Source organism: Rhinolophus sinicus, chromosome 2 (assembly GCF_057876585.1).
Source record: "Rhinolophus sinicus isolate RSI-liver-muscle chromosome 2, RSI-T2T, whole genome shotgun sequence".
Lineage (NCBI taxonomy): Eukaryota > Metazoa > Chordata > Mammalia > Chiroptera > Rhinolophidae > Rhinolophus > Rhinolophus sinicus.
In genome coordinates, this window is record NC_142502.1 from 144,940,820 (window position 1) to 144,963,588 (window position 22,769).

Here is a 22,769-nt window from a genome sequence, read left to right on the forward strand (position 1 = left end):
ACCTTAATTTCATGCATATATTTTCTTGGAAAGTAAAAAAATTCCTTACAAATCCCTATTTAATCTTGCCAATTCTGATGAAGACACATTATAATGAATCATGGGAATTTCTTCTATGATCTCAAGTTCTACATAAAAACAACTCAGCTACTAAAAGTACTGATCCAATTCTTACGGGCCAAATTAGAATTCTTCCTGGTTTCAACAAAGTGGAAGCCCTACCAAATATCCTCTAGACTGAAATACATTAAAATGGAGTAAAACATCACATCCAAACTCATTACATTCCCCCCCCATACCAAAGTACAAAGACACCAGGCTAAATTTCTTTTAAATTATTTTATTTTTGTGTAAGCTAAAAGGAAATTTACACACTGAAATCTCAAAAGACCTTGGGCATGCACATTACCCTTGTTAGAAGTTCTTCTACGTCTCTCTTTTTTCCATAGGAATTTCCCCAAACATTTAAAACCCATAGTTTTTCTGTATGTACAGCCTAAACCATAGCAATCTATGATTATGTCATTTTACACTGTGCAAAATCCTCAAAAAATAGTGGTATGATAGAACAACAAAAAAATCAGTAACAAGTAAATTTCATTGTAAGACATTCATATAATTTGGTCCTTCTCCAAATCAAACTGATTTAAAACAGACACAATCTCTTTAAACCCCTCCAAATCAAGTTCTGACAATGATCCATACCCTGTAACAAAGGAGCAATCGATGAAGTACCTTGCAAAAGGTCAAACAGCAATACGCCAGATTGAAAAGATTAAAACAGAGCACAAAAACGTTAACAAAAGCCAGATCTGAGACAAACCCACCACACACAAAATTCAAAAAAAAATTAAATGGGGACTTTGGAGCTTATTTATGATAGCAAAAGTAATTCAAGCTATGATATGAAAAATTAATAAGACATTCAATGGAATCTGAAAAGACTGAAGGGGATTTCACAGACAGCGGAGATTTGAGTTTTTAATTTTCTTTTTTTTATTTCAAAAGTTTTGTAAGAAGGACACCACCAGTGTATTTCACAAAGACATAAATGTATACACCCCAGCAACACAAAAAGAATAAATCTTCAAAAATGTTCACCCCCAATTATTTACATTTTTTTCTAATATAAATTTAGGACTTCAGTATGTAAATAAATATACATTAATATGTATACCTTCCTAATGCGGCTTCCCGACAAATCAGCTGAACTTGAATTTTTGTTTTTGTTTTTAATTACAGCAGGTATGCTTTTGATGGTAGGGAAGGGACAGAGGGAAGGAAAAGCCACTGAAACTGTCCGGTCCACATCAGTGGTCAGTCTGCTTTCTCTTGGGCGCTTGTGGAAGGCGTTAACGTGGCAGGGAACATCAACACCTTGGCATGCATGAAGGTCAGGTCGGGAAGGCTAGCGATCACCTTGATGGCTTCTTCACTCAGGTGCTCTTCTCTTTTCGGTTTCCTATTGACAGATGGAAAAAAGAGAAGTGTGCTAATGTGACTTTGCTGTAGGTCAAATGGGAGCAAGTCCACTCTCAACACAGTCAGTTCGCAAGCTATGGGGACCTGAGGATCTTTTTCTCTGCCAGTTCCTGAAGCTCATAATACTTTTGTGCTGTGTGCTTCCGGTGCCAGATGCCAAATCTCCTAGGAAGATGCATGCCCTGTTTGTGTATGTTCATTACAGCTAGTCACATACATGCAGATATGCAAGTGTACCCATGGACAGCTCACAGCTTTACTCAAGGCTAGGAGCATCTACCCAGGCTTGCTTGTAAAATGTTACTAAGTAGAAATACAATTCAGAAACCCTAATAACACTCCGCCCAACTGGAGTTCCCCTTGCTCCCTGTGAAACTACCCAAATTACCTTAATATAAGACAAAGTATGTCTGGCACAAGAACTTGTAAGTCATTTTAACCTCAGGCATTCTTCATCCCCAAGGGGGAATTCCAGGAGAGAAAACCCTCAGCTCAAAACCACCCAGTCCCGGCCTCACAGGGACATAGACAGCAGGTCCAGAAGCAGCAGTGCGAGGGCCGGTTGCTGATGCTGAGAAAAGTCCACAGGCAGGAAAGACTCGGGAAGAGGGGAAACCTCTCAATCCTGTGGGTTCTCTAGATGAAGTACCTTTTGCTACACTGGCCCTCAGTACTAGAAGTGAGCAGTTCGGGGCCTACCTAGCACAGGTATGAAGAACTCCTGGTCTTGCCAGTAGGTGAACCACAGAAAATGCCAACTGAGCCGCAAATGTGGCTCCAATTGAGCACATGATTGTAATTCAACCTTTATTTTTTCCAGGATGTTAAATATATTGAAAGAATAGTTGTAGTCATAAAGATACTAATTTAAACCAAAGTACATTTAAAATTGTTGACTCTAAAAAGCCCAATATCTTTTATGGTAAAGGACAATTGTTACTGTGTTAGGTGTGACACAAGTTATTTCTTCCACTTAAATATTTTATTTGTCCTTGGGATGGGGAGCAGGAAGTCAGGAGATAAAACAAGAAAAGAGAGATGCAGGCTTTTATTTTATTAAGCAGACTTTTCTTTCACCACTTTGAATTTAGGCTGAAATCAAGATTTTATAGAATGACTGAAAAATCAAACATCAGACTTTTAGGACCAAAGTTCTTCAACAGGAGGGTCACGTTTAGGCACACTGAAACTTTCAGCAGATCAACCAATATTGAACTCAGCTCTAAGGTTTCTCAGAAGAATGAAACAGCACTTCAAAAATTTTCTGGTTCAACTCTTCAGTTGACTGCACTTAAATGGTGACAAAACTATGACGGTGGATCTTTGATGGGGAATTGGATGTCTGCATCACTCTAAAGTAAAACCAGACAGTTCTCTTTTTAGTCTGGAAGTGTATAACGGAGAAAGCCTCTCACCAATGGTCAGTCTTGGCATGACTAACAATGGAGTCAACCAGACGCTTTGTATCTTCTGATGTAATGCACCGCCTAGGAAGGGTTCTAGCCAAAATGATTTACCTGATTCCATCAAACCTTTAAGATATAATTTCCAGAAAATAAGGGAAATAGAGAAACATGTTAAAGACTACTTTCTGGAAGCAAACAGACAAATCCAGAGGTTGGGACATTCTGCAGGACAACGGGACTGATCTTTTTAACAAGCCAGTGTCATTAAACTGAACAACAAACAAAAGGGATGAGGGTAGATATGCTAGGTTAAAAAGGACTAAAAGCCATAACAGCCAGGTACAATAGTCCTAGATTGATTACTGATTTGGACAAAGCAGACAGAAAGGACAGTATTGAGGAAATCTGAATACAGCCTGGGTATTTGATGACATGAAAATTTACTGAAATTGACAGATGGAGATCACTGACTGTACGAGTAGCTTCAATTCAGTATGGACCATAAAAATCTCATTTTTGGTTAAAGCAACACACATACATGTAGACTTAAATAGAAAAAGATCTGAAAGAATATGCACTAAGGAGTTACAGTGATCTGAACGGTAAGAATGGGATACCTAAAATTTTTTAAATTTTGTTTGCCTGTATTTTCTAACTTTCAGCAATATATCTGCTTCTATAATCATAAAAGGTTATTAAAAAGAGTAACAAGACGGCACCTAAATGGCCTTCTTTATTTGTAGAGAGCAGTTTAAGGTGTGGGAAAGGAGAGCAAGGAAGAAGCTTCCATTCTAGGAATGGTTGGTAAAGATTATTCTAGGATTTCTACCAATTGCCTTATTTCAGACAATAGGAAGCGATGTAAATTTAAAAAATTACTTAGTTTATAGTTTGTGCATTTATCTGTAGTCACTATGCATTGATGTGATCTAGTTTTCTTAAAATATAAGAAGTAAATGCTTGAGAATTTGAAAATAAAAAGTTATATCATGAATTTTTCTCAAAGCCAAAGGCTGTGACCTAATTTTAATTTATATTCTCGCTAGTAAAGATTTATTCTTTTTGCCAAAGAAATACGTAAGAGTCCAGCAATAAACCCACTCATCTATGGTAAACTGATTTTCAACAAGGGTGCCAAGACCATTCCATGGGGGAAAGAAGAGTCTTTGTAACAGTGCTGGTACAACTGAATATCCACATGCAAAAGAAAAAAGGCCCCTATCTCACACCATATTAAAAAATGAACTCAAAATGGATCAAAGACCCAAGTGTAAGAGTTGAAACTATAAAACTCTTAGAAGAAAACCTGGATGTAAATTTTCCAGGTTCCTGGAAATTTCTTATCTATGACACCTCAAGCACAAGCAACAAAAGAAAACATACATAAACTGTATATTTCATCAAAATTAAGAAACTCTTGTGTTTCACAGGACACTATCAAGAAAGTAAAAAAACAACCCACAGAATGAGAAAATATTTGCAAACCATGTATCTGATAAAGATCCAGAATATGTAAAGTATCCAGATGTGTAAAGAATTCTTACAACAATGACAAATTACCGAATTAAAAAATTGGTAAAGGATGTAAATAGACATTTCTCTAAAGAAATACAAATGGTCAATAAGCACCTGAAAGATGTTCAATATCACTGGCCACCAGGGAAATACAAATCAAAATGACAATGAGGTATTATTTCATACTCACTGGGACGGCTATAATTAAAAAGTCAGACAATAACAAGCCTTGGTGAGAACAGGAGAAATTAGATCCCTCATACATTACTGGTGGGAAATGTAAAATGGCGCCACCACTCTGGAAAATAGTTTGGCAGTTCCTCAAAAAGTTAAACATCGAGTTACCATATGACTCAGCAGGTTCCATTCCCAAGAAAACTAAAAACATTTGTCCACACAAAATCATGTACATGAATGTAGCAGCATTTTTCACTCTAGTCAGAAAGTGGAAACAACCCAAATGTCCAGCAACTCATTCCTGAATAGCAAAATGTGGTAAGTCCATGCAAAGGGATATCATACAGCCATGAAAAAGGATGAAAAGTACTGATACAGCAACAACATGGCTGAACTTGAAAACACGCAAAGTGAAAGAAGCCAGACACAAAAGACCACATACTGTATGATTCCATTTATATGAAATAACCAGAATAGGCAAATCCATAGAGACAGAAAGAAGATTAGTGATTGCTGAGGAAAGTGGCAGATAGGGAGAAACTGGCTAATGACTGAAGTTTCTTTTTGGGGTGATAGATATGTTCTGGAATTAGTGGTGATGGTTGAGCAACCTTGTGAATGTACTAAAAACCACTGAATTGTACATTTGAGGAGGGTGAATTTTATGGTGTGTTAATTATATCTCGATTAAAAGGTGAAAAAAGATGTATCCCTTTTGACAACTAGTCCTTTAGCTTGTATAAACTTCAGTTAGAGGTCTGTGGCTACTAACTAGCTGGCCACTCACTGACTAAAATTAGTAATTTTTCTTTATTTTAGAAAAGGCATGCAAGAAGATTAAAGTACTTTAAAACTAAAAACTTGCATTTCTTTAAAAAATAAGAAGTCACTTTTACAACCCATGTATGGAAAGAGAAGAGTACATGTGCTTTGTCTTATACATACAAAGGCACTTAGAAAAGAGTAGGGGGTGCTGTTTGTTACATATCAAATTTCCTTTAACTAGACCACTGTTTCTTAAACTTTTCTTTCCTTTACCTAGACCACTGTTTCTTAAACTTTTCTTACCCTACAGTCGCTCAATGCTTTTCCACTCTATCTTCTGTGTATTGTCAAAAGGCAAGAAGATTTTGCTGAGCTTTACATTCTATAACTTACTCAAAAACAAAAATAAAAATGAAACAAAACCTAAAAACAACAAAGACACTTACAATGCTTTCTAAAGCTATATATGCCACCCGCCTTCTCTTCACTGTACAACTGAGAAGTACTCATGGGGACAATTTACAGTATTACTTTCTAATTTTAAGACTTGTGAATATTTGCACTTCTCACCATTTTCAAACAATTAACTCCCCAAAACAGAAAATACAAAGTTGGCAACTTAGTTTTTCAATTTATTGTATTTTAAATATGAAGCTGAACAGGTACTAGTGAGTAATTCAATGCAGCTATAACACTGACCCTAGAATATACACTACAGCGTTAGTTCATTTCATAATAGTACAGAATAAGGGAAAAACAAAAGTAACTTCTTAAAGTGATAGGGTTGGAAAAATTCCCTAGTGTACAGCACCTTTCAAAGATGAATTAAAAAGTTAGGGGGAAAAAAAAAAAAGTTAGGAGAGCAGGTTAACAGTGTGGTTTAGAGCTCCTCCTAATGGCATAAAGCATGAACTTTCATCACTGGGGCTTCCAACTAAAACTCCACTATAGTTTATTCAGTGAGACTGCAGAGGCAAAAAAGGTAAGGAAACAGGACAGTAGGACTGCCCTTAGAAAAGATTGTTCGAAACACAGCAGGGCAAAGTCCAAACAATAAAAGCATCAGTTTTTTTTTTGTTTTTTTTTAAAGTTAAATGTGCAGTAGCTTTTGGTTAACATATGTAGAAAAAGTTGATGAGAGATTTGTACGAGAAGAATTTCAATTTGAAAAAATGATTTATTTGGAAAGAGAAAAAATTAGAAAGCAAGCAAAACACCCACAATGGCCACATTTACAAGTAGGTTCACTTCATAGTAGGTTTTAACAGTGCCACGGAGCATCACTACAAAGAAATAGGGGGAATGAGAAGAACAGTGCAGAGAATCTGTGGACAAATGACAACGTACATGCTACAAATCCATTCCAGGGAAAAGGGTATCCATAATTATAAAACAAATAACAGCTTTAATAATTCTACATATTAATAGTATTAAAAATGATAAATATTGGTTGAATGAACGGATACTTAAGCATACAATACAGTTTAAAAGGCAATGTGATAACTCAAGCCAAAGTTTTAAGACAGGTAATAAGCATTTATTATTTGCAAGAATAAAAGGCTGTTTTAAATGGATTTTTTCTACAGAAGCACTGATTTTAAAGATTAATCTGAATTTGACAAGTAAGTGGAACGTATTTATTCAGGAGAAAAAGCTATAATACTTCCGCCAAAGTGGCAACTAACCAGGTAAATAGTTCCACTTTAAAATGCTCATGTGTCATGGATTTGGGACAGCAAAGTTGGTATGCCAATTAACCAATATTTGCTCTTGCAGGAGTGATTTACTGGCTCATAATGATTAGCTTTTTATTAGGAACTAGCTTATGTCTATGGCTAACAAGTTAAAGCAATGGCTTATTCCAGTGCTTAGTTATATAAAACTAAAGGTTTCCTGAATCATTAAAAGCCCAACCAAGTACATTCCTTGTATCTGATTCTGATGTTGAGAATAACTGCTTTTCTAAAGGCCTGAAGGGGCTCCCAGAAACCTTGGTACAGAAACCAGAGGTGCGGCATGTCAGTGAAAATTCAGAAAATAAAAGAGTGGCCATCCCCTACTCTATGTTAGCCCAGAAGTGAAAAGACGAACCTAAGTGACTCTGGGAGTGTGAAACTGGGTTCCCAAAGATGATCTTTTCAGTAAGTTATGAAGGAAAAGTGGGAGTGTTTTTATAATGGTTTTATGATTTCAATACTTAATTAGAAGTCTTCTCTACAAAGTTGGGGTGGGGGGAGAAAAAAAACCACATCTATTAGCCCTTTCCAGTCTTATGAAATAGCGCTGTTCTAATAAAGTTCATAATTAAACATAATTTGATACTATTTTCTGGAATTAGGCATCTATTGGTTTTTACACATAGAAAGTGAATTTTAATATTTAATAACAATACACTGAAATACTGCCAACTTATGTGCTTTCCCATTCGGGCTGTTTTAACAGAGAATTCAAAATGAGGGTGTAATGAACACTAGCTGTTTACCTGGTCGATGTGCTTGTCTTCTCTACTGTGGACATGAGTCTCGCAAATGCATCAGTCACTTTGAGGCTTGAGGTGGAGATTTCCAGCTTAGAAGTTGTTAACTCATACAACTCTGGGTCCACACCTTATAGTATAAAATGATAGTCAGTGATGGCAAGCTGCAGTGGGTTATTCAATAGCCACAATCCAGGATGCACAAGGCAAATGTTCTGTAAACATCTGAGTCTTTCACAAGCACAACACATCTTTAGTACACTGTACTATTGCATTTATTTTTTTAAAGTTTTTATTTTTTTAAAGCATAAGTCCCACTTTTCAGAGTTTTTATAAAGTAGGAAATACTTTTAAAATTCCACTTTGGTATAAAGATAGCCTTTATCGAACATAGTACCATCCAAACACTTCTAAAAATTCTATCTGCTATAGAAAACTCGCTCAACTTTGGAATAGTTTGTGACATGAAAGTTAACAATGATTTATAAATGGAATACACGATTTATTATATAATAGGACACCTCAGCTTTTAAATTGATTAATTTCAGTTTTTGAACTTCCTCTTCCCCTACCTCTCTGACCACTGTCCTCCATTTTTTCCTTCCACATCAGAAGATTTAGAAGCTAATATAAAGTTTCAAATACAGCAAATGATTTGGTTAGTTTAAATATTCTGACCATAGAGGACATAAGTAATTACTCAAAGCTTCAAGTTATTACTAAAGATAAATTATATACCGAATTGTTCTTTCTTCAGGTAAGAAGTAGGAAGGGTAAGATATTCTTGCAAAAAGTGAAAAAATAAATACTTTTGGACAAAATGAAAATTGTCTCAAGGGTTAATTATATTTCTATAGTCTCATATCTAAATCTAGTAGCTAATAGTTCAAATATCTTGTTAGAGGAATTCAAAACAAAGCTGTTAGAAGATTAGATTTATTGTAAAAGTCTATAAAAATCCTTCTCTTACCTGACTTCACTAAAATATACATGTGTTTATATTTCCCTTGAATATAGATTTATATTAAATATAATGACTACAAAAAACACGGAAAAGAACAATTAAATATTTCAACTCAAGCTAAACTTGGATAATAAAGATAATCAGATAAAAATAAATTTTAATCCTATACTCTCCTTGGTCCCAGCAAATTACTAGATGAAAAGTTCAGTATTTTCAGGGTATAACAGAAAAGCAGACTGTAAGGAAAAATGTCTTATAGCTTCATAAATCTTTACTTATAATTTCTAAAAAAGCTTTCATGATCAGCTGATAAAATTATATACACATACACATATTAAAAAATTTCTTCCTTTTAGGATATTTCAAAGTTAAGAAAAAACCCAAGAACTGCCTCCTATTAATCAACTTTGCAGACAGATGACTAGTAGATATAAACACAGATCTCAGATGTTTACAGAAAACAAACAAGCCAAAGCAGCTTCCACAGTTACCATGTCCAATAGGGAGGAAGGCTATAGAAAATGTTTGTTGACTCTCCCAAGTTCTTCGTATTTCATTAAGGTACAGTTTCAAAAACATATCTAAAAAGCCTTTTCTCTATTATTTCTGTAATAAATATATAGGTTGCAATTAAAATGCAAAAAATTATAGATGCCTGTAAAGGGACCCAACAAACCCAAAGTACCTTCTTCCTCTACTGTGAAAAGTTAGATGCCAAGTAACCACAAAATTTCAGTAGATGTCTAATGCATAATGCAGAATAAACAACTGCATTCTGACTGGCAACAGGAAAGTGCTGGTAAAAGTTTAGTTGGGTTTGTAAAATACCAGCTACTTGGCTGTCAAACAGTAAAGCGGGAGATTAAAAAAAATAACCAAAAAAAAAATCAACCTCCCAACCCAAAACAAACATTATCACCAAAAAGAAAGAAAAAAAAATAGTACTATGGCTATATTTTAATTTTTTCAAAAACAAGATACTCTAAACTAATAATTTTTTTAATAGAAGAGTTTTTAAAAATTTTTTTATAGAACCTTAATGAGGCATAGTTTAGTTACATAACTAAAACTAGCCAACCAAGTTCTATGCCAACCTCCTAAGTCTCACACACAAAATAATTAAATAACCGCAAGCTAGACAAAATGACTTTCCCAGAAACAAGTCAGAAAAAGTACAAGCAAAGGGTGAAATGGAATACTAAGGTGTTGATACCTGTAGCTTGATGGTAAATTTTAACAACAACCAACAGCAATAAAAAGAAGCCAAAGCAACTTTATAGTAACCAAATTTATATAGCAGCTAGAGCAGCATATTAATGAAAATATGGAACGAAAATATTTAAAAGGTTCCAAAGTAATGAGGACTGCATTTGACCATGCTAATTTCCTTCCATTACAGCTCTAAGCTTCTGAAACCGCTTGTTCTTCTCGAAGCTGCATATACTGAGCCTGGTTTTCAGGTCATTTCTGTACTTCTTTATATGGTCAGATTATTTGTGCTCCTATGGATGGATGGTTTTTAACTGAATTTGAAATGTAACCAAAAATTAAATTTAAACCAGGTTTTTGGGCATCCAAAAATAGTGACCTCATTTAAATTATAATACAGTGCACGACAAAACAAAGCTGAGAGCAAATTAAAAATGGGAGCTTGGTAATTCATTCTTGGGAATACAGTAATAAGGAAATGGATACACAAGTTTCCCCCCTCGCCCCATTAAGTATTTAAAACAACTAATTAGCTCACCCAGGTCATTTCATAGCTCAAATGTATTTAGAAGTAATTTAAGTAAATAGTGAAATATCATTTTGAAGTAAAAACCAACACAGATTGGTTTTTCATACGCTTGCAAAATCTTGGAAACAATGAACATGATAAATAGGGGCTTATTAGATTTGAGGAACCCAGTCATTTTCCCAAATGGCCTTGGAACTTCCTTATAGCAGGATCAGGTTTCCATAAGCAGACCTTGGAGAAGGGCACCATGGTCCCAGGCTCACCCTTAGCTGACTCTTACTCTCCCCCCTCCCCATTTCCCATCATGGTGCTAAGCTGCTGGAAGTCGGTGGCAGGGTTTTCTAGTTGAATAGAACAAACCCAGCAAATTCTCAGGAACCAGGCTGGCTGTGTAACTGGCCACTAGTGAGGACAGAGAGGGATCCTTGCTATGCATTCCGGGCATCAGCATCTATATAGCACCCCAAGGGCTGTCTGGTGATCAACGGGTATGATTACCAGATCACAAATTGGGATGACAGAGACTCATTAAAATCATTTAAAATAAAATGTAAACATAAAAATGCCATTATATTTTAATCTTTTATTCAGTTAGAAAATGACAAAGTACATTAGTTCTTTGGTCAATGAACTGAACTTTTGCAGGGCTGAACATTAATTTAACAGGCACTCCAGTATGGTTTAATTTCTAACTTTTAATATCTCATAGCAATTATTTTCTGATATTAACTTTTGTAACTTTTTTTTCTCCATGGAAAACTGACAATATACTTTCTATTTAAGAGCTACATAAAACAGTAATAGTTCTACGTGGGACTATATAACTGCTAGACTCCAACATTTTGAAACCTAATTATACATTTAGCAATACTAATAAACAACTATTTGAATGCTAGAATTTGTAAAGGTTCTATTATCACAGGCACTACAATGTAAAGTCATCTTTGTGTACTAAAATATTCTTAAATCTCTAAACTTCTATTTTTTCAAATGGCTTCATAGAATATGCTTTAAAAATTAAGCATATAAAACATCACATTTTTCACTTACATGGAAAAAAAAATCACCCCTGCCTTTAACTGTCTAAAGACATTAGGGCTATTTTATTCCTAGAAACTACTTGCAGCTCTGAATATTACACTCTGAGAAAGCTTTCCTTAAAACACATGTTACAAAAGTCATTTGCTAAAGTCAGCTACTAGAAAATAACAATAGATAGATGAAAGAAAAGTGTTAGAACGACATTATAGAGAATACGATCTACTTGTTTCCTTGTTTATAGGAAAGTCAAGGGATGTGGTCATGCTTTGAGTAAATAAACTAGAATTGTGGTTTTAACACTCTGCTGACCTGGGATTGTGGTGCTGCTGCTAGAGCTACTGTCATCCACGGGCCCAAAGAAATCAAGGTTCAGAAGAGTGGAACCTCCACTAGCTTGAAATTCAGTGACCGTGTTGGTAGGCAGCCACACAGAAGGTAAGCCAAGGGAGGAGGGGTTATGTGCAAAAAGGGGTAAGACACACACTTGAACATGCAGGTTATAATTAGTAGTCATTACACATTTTTAAATCAACATTAAAACAATGTGTACAGTATTAGTTTTTCATTACTAAGGACAGTTCTGAAGTAACAATTTAATTCAGTGTACATTTTCTCATGTACAATGTAAATAATTTAACACTTAGTAAGGTTTTAGTTAGGAGTTCAGTTCTTTCAATCAAAACTCAAAGCCATACCAGAAAGACCAAGGGGAAAATATACCCGTTAAAGGGAAACAATACTTTACTCTCGACCCAATATTAAATCACTGTACATGCCCAAATCAGTATTTCATGTTAGTAATGTTGGTTTCTAAGTAATGATTTTTCAAAAGTGACAAAGTTGTCAGTTTTAGGACACGCATCAATACATTAGCTTAAAATAAAACAACATAAGGAATGTCATAACTGCCCTACCCTGATGTGCAACCTCAAGCTGTACTGTTCCCCTTTAACTCTGAAACAGTAATCAGAAATAGTACACATTTTTAAAGAAGTTGTTTGTTAATAAAAAGCACGATGATTTGACTAAATAAATAAGACACCAGACAACAGCAAAAGGTGCATTCAGGCTTTCCTTCAGCACAGTTATTCAATTGGATGCTTTCCAAATATCCTGGGATCCCCACTCTAAGGCAAAGCTGATATGAATGACAGGTGTTTCAGGCAATGGCTCAAACAACTGATGAAGTACGAAGAGTAAAAGTAATTGTATTTTAGGGTCCAATTAAAACTTGTGGTTTCAACACACTGGAAAGCTAGCATTTTGTGTTTAAAGACGCCACATTACTGGAGTAAGTTATTCCCTTTTCAGGAATTTCTCTTAAAGCCATGAGTAAAACCAATTATTTCTGGAACTACCTACTAGTATTTTGAGATTAGAAAAGGATCAAGAAAATCATTCATTTTCCATTTGCATATAAGTGCTCTATAAAATATTATTAAATCTGAAAACTACCTTGAGTCAATAAACATGGATCTATTTGCACATTGTTTTGGTTAAATAATTGTGCTTTGTGCTTTAAAGCAGCCTCTAGCCACAAGACTTTGCAACCAAGAAAATCCCATAAATTAAAACTACAGAAACAAACTTCAAGTAAACTGGTCCTATCATTTAAGCTACCTAGATACTTGTAAAAAATAAATAAGCTTGTTTTTTGACTTAAGATAAAGAAACTAAAATTTTACCTCACTATTACTACCTATACTGGACATCAACACTGTTAACAATAGTAATGGCTGGTTTCTTGAGCAATTACTATTCAGAAAGAAAGCCTGAATTTCCAAAGATAATAAGAAGTTATGTTCAAACAAAAAAAGGAAATCAGCAGAGAGAAGTTTGTCTGAACTTTGTAGCTTTCTTAACTCTAGCTCTGGTGCTAGAGGCTCTACGGAGAGACGTACCATCTAAAGGGTTAGTAAGGCCACTGCTACTCCAGTCAAACTGGACGGGTGGTAGAGACTCCTAGAGTTGAAAACCAAAAAATCAAAATTAATCAGTACAGGTTGTAGCAACGTAAAGAATCCTTAAAAACAAAAACAAAAACTATTATAGCAAGATAATTAGCCAATAAAACACCTAAAGACAAAATTGGGATAATTTACAATTTCAGAAGGTTACCTGCAAATATTAACCCAAACTGAAATTGCAAAATTTGCAAATAGTACAGCTGGCTGACATTTAGAAAAGTCGTATCTGAGAAATGGAATTATCTTTACATTTTCAAACAGAAATTTATAGACTGATTCTATGTCAAGATTTCAATTTATTCTCAAATGATGATTTAAACTATTGGCTTGATTACAATAAAAACATTGAAATATTAAAAGACATCACTGACTTTTTTCAATAGTGTGATTATTTTAAATGACTAGTCACTTAAAATTTCTTAATAGAATAGTATAATGCAATAGAGAAGGTACCACTAATACTGAGGAGATTTGGGTTATTAGAGGCTGAGTAACTACTAAGTAACTAGTTGTATGACCATGTGTGGTTAATTTAGTTGGTTTCGTTATATATTAAACGAGAAGGCTCAAAGTCCACGGTGTCTGGTTCATTACAATTTTCCAAATTATAAAGGAAATTATGGGCCAGCAAATGGGAACTACATTTAAAATTTTTTTTTAAATTTAATCAACTTTTTAAATTTAGAAATTATTTATAATGTGTATTAGGATTCAATTTTTCTTTTTTTAAAGATTTTATTGGGGAAGGGGAAAAGGACTTTATTGGGGAACAGTGTGTACTTCCAGGACTTTTTTCCAAGTCAAGTTGTTGTCCTTTCAATCTTAGTTGTGGAAGGTGCCATTGGGCTTCAAGTTGTTGTTCTTTCAGTCTTAGTTGTGGAGGGCGCAGCTCAGCTCAAGGTCCAGTTGCCGTTACCGGCAACCTTGTGGTTGAGAGGACACGCTCCAACCAACTGAGCCATCCGGGAGGCAGCTACAGCTCAGGGTGCCATGTTCAATCTTAGTTGCAGGGGGCGGAGCCTACCATCCCTTGTGGGACTTGAGGAATTGAACTGGCAACCTTGTGGTTGAGAGCCCACTGGCCCATGTAGGAATCGAACCGGCAGCCTTCGGAGTTAGGCGCATGGAGCTCTAACCGCCTGAGCCACCGGCGGGCCGGCCCCAGGATTCAATTTTTAAGATAATGTACTAAAAAGTATGTTCAGAATGCATTTGCATATTCTAGGTTTTAAAATTTTGTTAACTGCCAAACAATAAATATAAAATGACCAAATAGTACATCTAAGATGTAAGGCAGTATAAAACATTTTCAAAATGAGCATTGCTTTATTTTAAGAACATTCTTGATGAGAAAAAATTTTGGTTTTAGGTTTCCTTTCTTCTTTTATTTTGGGGGTGCTGTTGACAACACTTAACTGAAATAACCTATTAGGCTCTTAATATTAACATATCATCTTTATTTTTTTGTATTGCTTTCCTATATGTATATATATATGTTTTATTGTAAGGTAGGTACTATTAAAACTTCACATTCATTTTTTTTCTGTGTAGATAAAAATGTTGTTCCCTGTAGGAAAGGAGCATGATTTTTGAAAGTCTAACACCATGATATTATAATAACAATTGTCTTGATAACTGGGATAGCAATGAAAAGCATATTACTATAACCATTTATTCTCCCCCATATGAGGTCAGGCCTGAAGGTTGGGGGGAGGGTGGATATAAACAAAGCAAAATGCTTCGCGGCTGCCAGGGATTAGGGATAGTTGTAGGAGTGGGGTGAGGTGGGGGAAACAGGGAGCAGATATTATGGGAGTTTTCTGTGGTGATGGAAGAGTTCTGTATCTCGATTGCAGTTGTGGTTACATGAATCTATCCATGTGACAAAATGACATGGAACTATATACACATATTGTACAAATGTCGTATTACTGGTTCTGATATTTCCTATAATTATGTAAGATGTAATCAAGCAGGAAACTGGTGAAGGCTATAAGGCACCTCTTCTGTATTATCTTTGCAGTTTCCTGTGAACTATAATTATTTTAACAAAAAATGTTAGTGAAAATCTAGTTTATAACCTACTTGCAAGACTGATAAACAACATTTAGAAAAGATCTTAGCTGATCTCAAAAATAAGCAAACAAACAAAAAGCTCTAGGCATTCCAACAAATTCAACTTAGTATTATTCTACTTCTAGATGAATAACCTTTAGTCATATTCAACATTGACTGGGTGGACAAAACCCAAGTATTCGCAGTAACAAAATTTCTGGATAAATGGAGCAAAGTTCTTTCCTTAACATGTTTTACCTAAATGATGTCAGGTAGCTAGATGCTTAGAAATATTTCAGTGATTTGCTAGAATTTTAGCTTCTCATATAGGTGTATGGCATTTTAAAGACATATCCAATGTTATCATAATGAGGTGCTAAAACATGAATCAACATTTACTGGAAATGAGACAGATGAAAAACAGGATACCTAAGCAATTATAGCCTAACTAATGGCATTGACAAGACAACTCAAAGAAAAAGCACTAGAATAAAGCATTTTAAAACAACGTGAAGCAATGTGGTATGAATGATTAGAGACAAAAACACTTAAGGAAACAAGGTCGTAAAAAGAGCAAAAAAAAAAAAAAAAGAGACCAGAGACAGAAGACTTGGGTGCTGGTCTTAGGTGTTCCACTGATGTATGATTTTGGGTATATCACTTAGCCTTTCCAAATGTTTTCTTATTGTAAAAGGAGAGCACAATGGTAGATAATAATTTTTGCTTTCTTCTAACTTTAATATTCTGATTCACAACTGAAACACCCATATCAAGTAGCCCAAGAGAGGAAGTTCACTAATGGTGACTAGGTGGGTAACTGCTAGCTAGCCACAGGGGGCTCTACTCAGCAGTGAATAAAGTGTGGTTAAAGTATTGATTCTCCTACAAGAAGAATCATTAATGACACCATGGATGGTGTAACCTTGCAATTCAGTGGGTAAAGATTAAAAAAAAAAAAAAAATCCAAAACAACAAAAATACCACTACTGCTTTTACCCATAACCTATCTTTTCAGGTAAAAGTATCTTAGAAAAAAACACCATTAACAGTTGTTAATAAGTTATTTAATTACTAAACAAGAGATGCCAATTGTTACAAGATTAATGAGTACAAACTTATTTGGAAGAAAGAATAAAAATTCAGTGGGTACCAAAATTGAAATAGAATAGACAGATCAAAAAACATGCAGTCATAATGAGAATTATGTTACTATGCTAAGTTTTATAGTCTATCAAAAATGAAAACTTTATAAAAGGAAGGTTTAGTATATATTTTTTGAAAACAAATCAGATATTAAACGGGTCTTTTTGGATACATTTTGTTATGCTTCTATAACTGAAGGCTATGGCTGTTTCATCTGAAAATTATGACCAGCAGGAAGATGTAACAGCATTACTGCATGGCCAAAAAGTAAAGTAAAAGCACTATATACATTGCATGCTAAAGAATAGTAGTAAGAAATATCACTTCATATAAAGAGAATCTTTACAATGCATTTCAGATGCTTGTTAAATAATTTAACCCGAATCACAAGTATGGAGCCAAGCAAAGATCATATATTTAGTGATGGAGGTGAGGCATCTCAGCACTTAATTCTGACATACATGCTGAAATCTGCAGTGTGAGTGTGTGTGTGTGTCAGAACGAAGACTTACACAGGCTCATGTCAATTCAGAAATAAGTTTGAACAACGTACACTGGGAAATACTATTTTCACTGATTCTTACAAAAGCCTAAAAACTAAAGCTAATGGAGGATCACAAACTACAATAAAGAAAATAAAGAATAAATTTGTTAATTCAATATTTATATGTGTATTTTTTAAAAAGAGAAATAAATGTATGCACTAACAGCGGTAATATTAGATGTTTCTTGAAACACACTTAAAATGGCAGGACCTTGCTTTGCATTATTTTATAAAGTATGTTATGCAAAACACTAGTGATATAGGTATTATGACTCTTCTCCCATGGTCCCTGCAGAAGAAGGTCCTGTGGCTAAGTAAATTTGAGACATAAATTAAAATTAAATAGGGTTATTATACACTACAAGATTTTTCAGAGTCCTTAATGTGTGTGTTGTAAATCTCCAAGGGTGGTTGCAGGGTATGATACAAAGTATTTCCCAATCTATCTTCACCCTGGAACCATTCTTTAGTGGAGCATCTCTGGGGATTAGTATTCAATGGAACACACATTTTGGGAAAGGCTGTCCAAACGTACATTTTTGTGTTAGATATAAACGAAGATGGTATTAATGGTTAAGAAATGACAAACACAGCAAGGATATGTTGTAGAAATGACAATGTTCACTTAAAAATATCAATCTTCTAAAAAACAATATTTAATCAGCACTGAATCAGTTTCTGATTTGATGTGGGAGGAATAATTAAGCAAACCAAAATGGCTCTTTCCTCCCAGATAAAAAGACGGAGACTTTGATATTAAACATATTAGACTGAAATAAAATCTGTGCTTAAATGTGCCAAGAAGGTAAAGAATAAAAAAGGGAAGAGCGCTTTCTTTTCTTCTTAATCCACAGAATGTTTTGTTAAATGCCACATCACTTTCAACTTAACAGTTTTGTTCAAACTCCCAAAACAACAGTTTTTGGCGTAATAAACATGCTTAAATTTTACTACTTTTTAAAATTTTGCAGGCTTCAGAAAAAAGAAAAACAGCAGAATTGAAGAGTTGGAATAAATGTAGTGTTTCCCATTTTTTGAGGAAATCTAGCACTTACCCGATTTGTTTGTCAGTAATTATGATCATACAATGTTCAAGCTGCAAGGAATATTTAGAAATGTTTGCTTTAAACTCTTCATTTCATAGGTAAAGAGACTACGTCTTGTATAGGTTTAAAGGACTTACCCATAACTGCCAGTTCTCAAATTGTGCCTTTCTATTTTTGGAAATTAAGGATAATTTGTTCATCGTATTCCACAGGATGTTAGTAACTGAAATCATGTCTATCATGAAATCAAAATTTTAAAATATTTTAAAAACTAAAAGTTATATATGAAGGGAAACAACAGTGTGTGGGGACATATGTGTATAGATATGCATGAACATATCTATACACGCAGCTATTTTACCTGGAATTGGTCAGATGGACATGTGTTCATTTCTGGTGACATGGTAGCTGTCTGACCGATAGAAGCAATTTTTTCTGCAGCAGATAGTGGTTTCAATGGTTCCTTGGTGGGTTCTAACATACCCTGAAAAAGGTGTATTAGCCATTAATTTTGCGGGGGATATCAACTTTATAAGAAATTTAATCTAGCAGAAAGCCGAAAGGAAAAAAAAAACAGGTCATTTGGAAAGTACTAAGGACAAAAAGAACTATTCTTAAATTTTGTTTAGAGAAAATCGTATAGCACTATAATGGAAAATGTTTCACAATAATATCTTTGGAACTCAAACTTTTTGAAGTAAGACCTTGTATTTTACAGAAGACTTGTTTTAAAGTGCCTAGTTATCAATGTCACACAAAAGCATAAGTTGGGATGGCGAGAGTGGGGAAGCGGCGGGCACAACAGTGTACTATATCCAGGCCCTAAGAACCCAACACTTTTATTAAGCTTCACACATTGAAACTGCAGGAAATGGCACCCTTCGTACACATTTCACCATGGGGGTGTTTGGAGAAGTGAGAGCTGATTTTAAAATACACCGTGTAATGTGATGACATCTATATGCTTCAATGTGAATTTCGTATTTGATCCTAGCTCCATACAGGAGGAGAGCCTTTATACTTAGTTCTTTGGACTGGCAAAGCAGAGACACAGCTAGTTTGGAGGGGAAAACATCCATCCTATATGTTCCCTTAGGTGTGTTGCAAATACACTTTTTGAGTCAGAAAGAAAGACAGTTAGGATGGGGAAGATAGAAACAAAGAAGAAAAAAAGAAATCAGCATTTTGCATCAACACTCTACCAAACGCTAATAATGGGTAATAATCTAGGTTAATGGCCTGAAGAAAAGCCAAGCTTCTACGTATTTAAAAATAATACTTGAGAAGCTCTTGAATATTTATCAACCAGACCAAATAAAAGCCTTCCTTTATGGGGAGTAAAAAACCCCCAAAAAGCTGTTAAGTCAATAATGTTTGAATCTGTAAATTTCTAAAAAAAAAACACCAAGTTTTCGGGAGAATTCCCTATCCTCCTCCCCAAATAGGGCATAAGCTAACTAACACAATTCACAGATTAAATTCTTAACAATGGTGCATGTGAAAGGTTTTCATCTAGCAGCTTGGAAAAGAAATTCATGGTCTAACTCAGTATCATATACATTATACAGGCTTTCTAGTGTGCCCTAAAGCAAGAGACAATGCATTTAGTTAACAATTACTACTCTTACCCAACTTTTCTAATGTGAACTATCACTTAAAACAGTGCTTCTCAAAGTAGTCCCCAATCAGTATTTTCTGCATCACCTGAGAACTTGTCAGATGTGCAAATTCTAGAGCCATACCCCAGACCTACTGAATAAGAAACTCTGGGAGTGGTGCCCAGCATTCTGTTTTTAACAAATCTTCCAAATAATTCTGATGCACATTAAAGTCTGAGAATCAGTGACTTAAATGATCATTTTAGGTACTATTCTTCCAGATGAGATCAAAAGCTACTGAACATCTCTTATGTGTAAAGAACCATGGAAAAATTCAGGTATAAAATTTGAAGCCATATATATGAAAAAGAGTATGTTTGTAAATGTAAGGCATCATTAAAATGGATGAGATGATGCATTCACTAACTCAACTTTAGTATTAAAAGGTTATACAAATGGTAAAATTATTACTAATAAAGATTATCATTAAGGTAGCAAAATAAAGCATAAATATTAGTGTCTAACTCCTCACAAAACTTCAAGAACTGGCTGATGTGCTAAGCCTACACATAAGCATTAAGCAGATTACTGCTGAATGAAAGCTCCTATAAATAAAATTCATACTTTCTATTTAGAATGTGGCAATAACATCAACAATCTCTAGAATGCTATTCCTTGAGAAAAAAAGAAATACAAATAACAAAAAAGTTAAAGAAATGTTCTGGATTATATTTACCCATAACAGAAAAGAGTGTAGGGATAATCAAAGTGTTTTGAAAATATAAGATAACCATTTACAAAGGAGCAGAAACTGATAAGAAAGTTCAAGCACAGAAACGTTTTTGTCCAATTCCACAAAACAAAAACAAAACAAAGCAAAATGGTCCAATTCAATATCAATAATTAGAGCTTATTCATGGAAAGTTTGTAGATTAAAAAAAGGTCAAGTTCCACAGCAAATTCATTTTCACATGCACATAAAGGGCTATACATTTTGACTCATACCAAGGGTTCCTTAGTTATTTTTTTCTTTCTTTCTTAAACATAGTATTTTCCCTTTATTTTCCAGTTATTGGTGAAAGAATTTAAAAATACTTTTAGTTTAATCAATAGAACACTTTTATTCACCAATAACTCAAAGACACACCAAAAAAACCCCCACAAACACATCAAACTTTAAAATGTGACTGAATCTTGATAAGGTACAGAATGAAAATTCCTCAGTTATCCTGGACTACCTGGCATATCTGAAAAAAACAAAATTCAACACATTTAAAACATTGATGGAAAAACCGAGAACCAATTATGGGTCCTGGCTCATTTTCATTGACTATAATTTTGTCTTTCCAAGCTTTTATATATATCCATACTCTCAATATTGCATTATTTAAATTGCTCACAACTGGATTAAAACAAATGATATTTCAGCTTCCTTATTTTAAAAGCAAACTTAGAAAAATAAATAAAAAGAGAGACCTCCACAGGTACATTTTACAAAGAGTTATGAGTACTAATATTACCAGGATAAAAATAATTTTCAATCTAAAACAAAACAGTCTGTAACTAACGGAATATAGAAAAATGTCCTCAGATCAAGACTTGAAGGGATTTATGAGATCAAAAGGGTATTATATTTATTCCTTTAAAGTTCCCATACTAAATGCCCCTTAAAATACACTTTCCATGTTATTCTATGTAAAATGATTTTACAGAATAAATGCAGCAATGATAAATACACACAGATAATTCTGTACTTACCAATCCTGCTGCATACATGGGCACTATAACAGGTTGCTTCTTATTGCCCGTGAAGAGCTACATATATGTGTTAGAGAGAAAGAACATATATTTAGAGAATGATCTGTCATACAGTGAAATTCTTTTCAAAATATCCTTACAATGCTTTGTTATATGCATTGTGAATGACAAATTGAAAAAATTATCAAACTGCCCATATAGGGTTAGATCTTTGATCTCCTCATCCAATTACTTCATTTTATAGTTGAGAAAAAACATTAAACAACTTTTTCTAAAAACAGGAGATATAGATTGGAGCAAAATTTATACAGACTTAGGTTTAAAAGTTGGCATAGTCAAAATACATAAACATTTAAACCAATTAATATTTATTTTTCTGAGGCACTAGTTTATCACAGCTTGAACATAAGTGTAACAGAATTAAAAAACATCCATAGGTTGATTAAAGGATTTTCCAAGGTACCAACAAACTCACAATGTTTCGGGTGTCTATTCCCAAGGAGCACAAAAGCTTCTTGTTGCTATGGGAACCGCCCCACTGATATCTCAAGCCATGTGCTTCATGGATATCCTGTAGCTCGGTCCACACATCCAGCAGTTCCCTGGAAAGGTCACGATGAAGCCACCAACAATGGGTTACTCAATAGCTTTCACCATGAATTCTACTTTTAATGTGACTGTGAAATATTATACTTTACAATTAATCTTGAGAATAACATAGTATACAACTATTATCTGAATGAAATCAATAGCCAACGTTTACAGTCATTAGAAAACTAAGTTAAACTTGTTTGAAACAATATGCCAGTAATCAAGTAAAAATTTAGCTATTATGTTCTTTTTTTAATATAAAAACAAAAATATTTAAAAGGAGGAAAAACAAAAGCAACCCAGCATTCCACCTTCTTATTACAGCCATTTAATATTTGTGTTTTCTCCTTGAGTCTTGATCCACAAAAACACAGGAGCAATTATAGCAAATACATAATTTGCATTCTTTTTTCAGAATGTAAGCATTTCCTCATCTACATATGTATCTTTTTCAATGGCTGTGTAATGTTCTATTAAGACTGATACACCATCATTTATTTAGC

The 22,769-nt window shown here is 34.3% G+C and overlaps 1 protein-coding gene across 4 annotated transcripts in view; it reads right to left on the bottom strand.

Moving 5' to 3' along the window:
* Window positions 1-324: 324 nt before the first annotated feature.
* The window catches only part of AFTPH (aftiphilin), a 63,362-nt gene continuing 40,917 nt past the window's right edge, over window positions 325-22,769 (bottom strand). Inside the window, exons 4-10 of one of the 4 annotated variants that reach the window (XM_019718002.3) lie at window positions 22,151-22,277; window positions 21,676-21,732; window positions 18,681-18,803; window positions 13,466-13,526; window positions 11,874-11,957; window positions 7,828-7,951; window positions 325-1,462 (exon numbers count right to left, since the gene is read on the bottom strand). In XM_019718002.3, coding sequence (XP_019573561.2) covers window positions 1,318-1,462; window positions 7,828-7,951; window positions 11,874-11,957; window positions 13,466-13,526; window positions 18,681-18,803; window positions 21,676-21,732; window positions 22,151-22,277 — 721 coding nt within the window. In that variant the 3' untranslated portion in view covers window positions 325-1,317. The remainder of the gene's footprint in view (window positions 1,463-7,827; window positions 7,952-11,873; window positions 11,958-13,465; window positions 13,527-18,680; window positions 18,804-21,675; window positions 21,733-22,150; window positions 22,278-22,769) is intronic. The other 3 variants (XM_088796119.1, XM_019718019.3, XM_074332062.2) reach the window with 3 other exon arrangements.